Genomic DNA, 3,620 nt, shown 5'->3' with positions numbered 1-3,620 from the left:
CCTTATCTAGAATGTTATTACCTTACTGAAGGTACTACATAGTAAACATTGTTATGGCAATGTAGCTACCAAACTAGCTTGCTGGCTAGCTAAATAAAAATGTTTTACTGGACTATTTCAGGACATATTATTAGAACTATTAAACATTGAAGAGACTTGCTAAACAGAATATTTCTTTCTTGAAGTGATGGCATTGTTAAGGATAATTTTAAAGATGTCAGCTTTAAGTATTAAGGTTACTTGACCTTTTTACTTCACCTTTTCAATTAAAAGCTAAAAAGTAGTCTTCACATAGGTGGGCAAAAAATGATTATGATATATAGTGTTATTAACTAATAGGAGGTTTTTATATAATGATACCGCTATGTAAAGACAAAATTATCTCTACTTGTGTACCTTGAAATAGAAACATGTACAACAACATCCGTCAAGTCTAAAAAATGCGAAAACTATTTTTCTCCTTCCAGTGTCATTGTCTGTGTTGTTTGGGAATTCATACTATATTCACTTTATTCAAAGCAATTAGCAAACTATACTCGTGGCCATTCCATCTGTCGCTCTACACACTTTAAACCACTTTGAAACATAACTGAGCCTGTTATCCCCAAGGGGATTTCCACTGCAGCTAGCTTCATATTGTCACTTGATGCTTTTTTCTGGTGCCTGGGTCTCGTCCGGTTGGCTGCCCTGTGACATGGAGGCCGTACCCTCTCGCTTTTCTTTCAGGTAGCCATTAAATCCCTCAAGGAGGTCAATGCAGTGGTTGATGAGAAGGGCCAGCCAAGCCAGGCCAAAAAAGATCCAGGCACCCATGATGAATGCATACCACTCAGGGTAATAGCGGTCAGGGTCATTATCTGAAAGGGGAGACAACATAACAAAGGGGACATAGAGGTTTGGAAACTCAATGATTATAGTGTATTGACTTATTTCCATCAGGCAGTTGTGTGTGTCCTCATTCAGGACCAGGATCAAACTCTATTTAAGACACTGACTTTGCACATCAGCATGTTAATCATTTAAGCAAAAAACATCAAAGGCTGCAAATGTAGAAATGAGTTAATCTCACCAGCAACATAGTCTCCAAAGCCAATGGTGCTGAGGGTGATGAAACAGTAGTACACTGCTTCAGCATAGGACCAACCTTCATACTGCTGAAAGATCATCACAGGTGCCACAAAGTACAACACCGCCAAAGTGGCAAATGACAAACTGTGGATGAACACCCGAACACACTTCTGTGGAGAGATACAGACATGTTCATGAGGATCAGGCCACACATGGAGCTTTATTTTGGCAAATGACAGCCTGACAATTTATAAGAACATTCATTGTTACAAGAAACAATAGAGTTTATCCATACATGATTAAATCAAGAGGTATGTATATACGTATAGAATGAGAACAACTAAGCTCACTTTGCGGTTGGTCTTCTGCTCAATGAAGTGACAGAATTTTCTCTCAATGGACAGCATGTATTTGCCAACTTTGTTGAGGACCACTACATTAAGAGGGATCCCAACCAAAGCAAAGAAAACACAGAAGATCTGTCCATACATAGTCCCGGGACTGATATTTCCATAACCTATGATACAAGGAAATTGTGAAAACAGTGATTGGGGGAATCAAGGTGCTATAGAAACAAAAATACAGGTGAATAAATGGATGTGGAAAAATCTTGAAATAATGAATAAATACTGAGCTGTAATTCAAGGTTATCTGTATAAAAGTATCCACCATTAAGACTTTATTGAGACACATTACCAATTGTGGTGACGACAGTGGCAGCAAAGATGGAGGAGCTGGTAAACTTCCAGAAGCCATCCGAGGTGGAGTTGCTCTTTAGACTGAGGCCATACTTGGATGCTGATCGGATCAGCTGAGCCCATACCATACAAAAGCAAACATACAGTCCATTTTATAGTGTTATGATTATTGAAGCTTTAAGTTTCAGTCCACGTTTCTGGTGAAAGATTGTTCATCCGTACCCCTGAAACGTGTTGATTGGCTGTAATTGTCCGTGCCACTATGTTTCTTTCCAGTACTAGAACTATTCAATGTCATCATTGCTTCATGATAATGCTTCAGATGATGCTTCAAAATGTATGCCTGTGACTGAATTATAACCAATATAAATTTACACTGAATTTTGTGTTCAACCTTTCAGTTAAATACACCCAGGAGCTGTTTCTTTGTAGAAGTTTCTTCAGAAACACACACAGACAAAAGGTATTTTCAGTGAACCTTTTTGAAGGTTAAAAGCCTTGCTTCGACTTGAAATGTCTCATACATGTGTTAGAATGGAAATATTGACATAGTCCATTACATAACCCGTGTCCAAGGTCAGCAGAGTTCTGCACACATCTGAGGAGGATTAGTTTGTCTCATCCCTTTTGGAGGGATTTGCTGGACTATTCCTTGGTGCTAAAGGGAACTATGTCATCAAATCATTTTCACAAGATTCAGATCTTACTGAAAGCAGTAATTGAAACTTTCAGCAGTCTGATATTACACCTCCACAAGTGAGTCTAAACATCCTCCTGTGAAGTTCTGTATGTTATGTAAACATCCTCCTGAGAAGTTCTGTATGTTATGTAAAATGTAGTTGTAGATCTTTAACATGGAAAGCATAAACCTTTTCAAGAGGTGCCTGACAATATGTACTACGCATTAGACAATATGTACTATGCATTAGACAATATGAAATACGCATTAGACAATATGTCATTTGTCCTGATTATGTATTTTTTCCATTTCAGTTTCCTTCATATTTAGACACAAAGGGATTTCTAATCATTTTGTTTTGTTTTTAATCTGTGAATATCTCTGCATCTCTAGTCATTTCCCTTGAGAATGACCCCTGCTTTTTCTCCCAGCTTTTGCCAGCCCCCTAATATCAAGACCCTCCAACTCCTCACCTGGCCCACTTCTTCAAGGCTTTGGATATCCAAGCAGCTGAGCCTCTGGAGCAATCTGCTCTTTTCTTCTCTGAGTCGAACTAGGTTCTGTTCCACAAGGCCCCCCTCCAGTCTCCAGAACACCGCCCCACCAGCCAGCACAAAGGCCACATACACCACCCCCAGCAGAAGGATGGAGGGTAGCCTAGACACAAACTGCATTCTAAAGGCACCTCCTGGCCTCTCAGTAATAGATAGAGACGTTTTCTGACGGAGGAGATCTGAAGACTTTGTGGCTCGGAGTGTGCTGTGAGCCACCCACTGTGGAACTGATTAAGAGAATAGGCCACAGGCAAATCACACTTCGACTGGACAAGCCTGTTCTCAGCTTCTCAGGGCCATGCATGCAAATACTCAGTGTTGAGAAGGTAATGAGAAGGACATGGTTGACATGACAACCTTTAAACAGTGGGAATATTCCATCCAGCAAACCCAGTATGATGATTATGATCCTCTTCCAGCAAACTTCATCATTGCAGACAGTCCTCCAAAACTGCTCATCATTCCCATGTATTAGTGAAACTGGTGAGCTTGTTTCCTGGGGATGTTCATCGTCCATTTAACTGCAATACCATCAACCACAATATTTGGTCATGCGGTGTCCTATAATGGTAAATAGGCTCAAAATACCAGCAGACACTAATGACAACCTTCCAGTTGTCA

The 3,620-nt window shown here is 40.0% G+C and overlaps 1 protein-coding gene across 1 annotated transcript; it reads right to left on the bottom strand.

Moving 5' to 3' along the window:
* Positions 1-639: 639 nt before the first annotated feature.
* kcnk17 (potassium channel, subfamily K, member 17) lies at positions 640-3,119 on the bottom strand. Its single transcript, XM_012814272.1, has 5 exons — positions 2,919-3,119; positions 1,765-1,879; positions 1,419-1,585; positions 1,070-1,238; positions 640-857 (listed from the first exon to the last, which is right to left on the bottom strand). The coding sequence occupies exons 1-5, from the start codon at positions 3,117-3,119 to the stop codon at positions 640-642; spliced, it is 870 nt and encodes a 289-aa protein (XP_012669726.1).
* Between the last annotated feature and the right edge of the window lie 501 nt (positions 3,120-3,620).

The sequence above is a fragment of the Clupea harengus genome, chromosome 14, assembly GCF_900700415.2.
Source record: "Clupea harengus chromosome 14, Ch_v2.0.2, whole genome shotgun sequence".
NCBI lineage: Eukaryota > Metazoa > Chordata > Actinopteri > Clupeiformes > Clupeidae > Clupea > Clupea harengus.
This window is presented reverse-complemented; position numbering and strand designations above follow the sequence as displayed.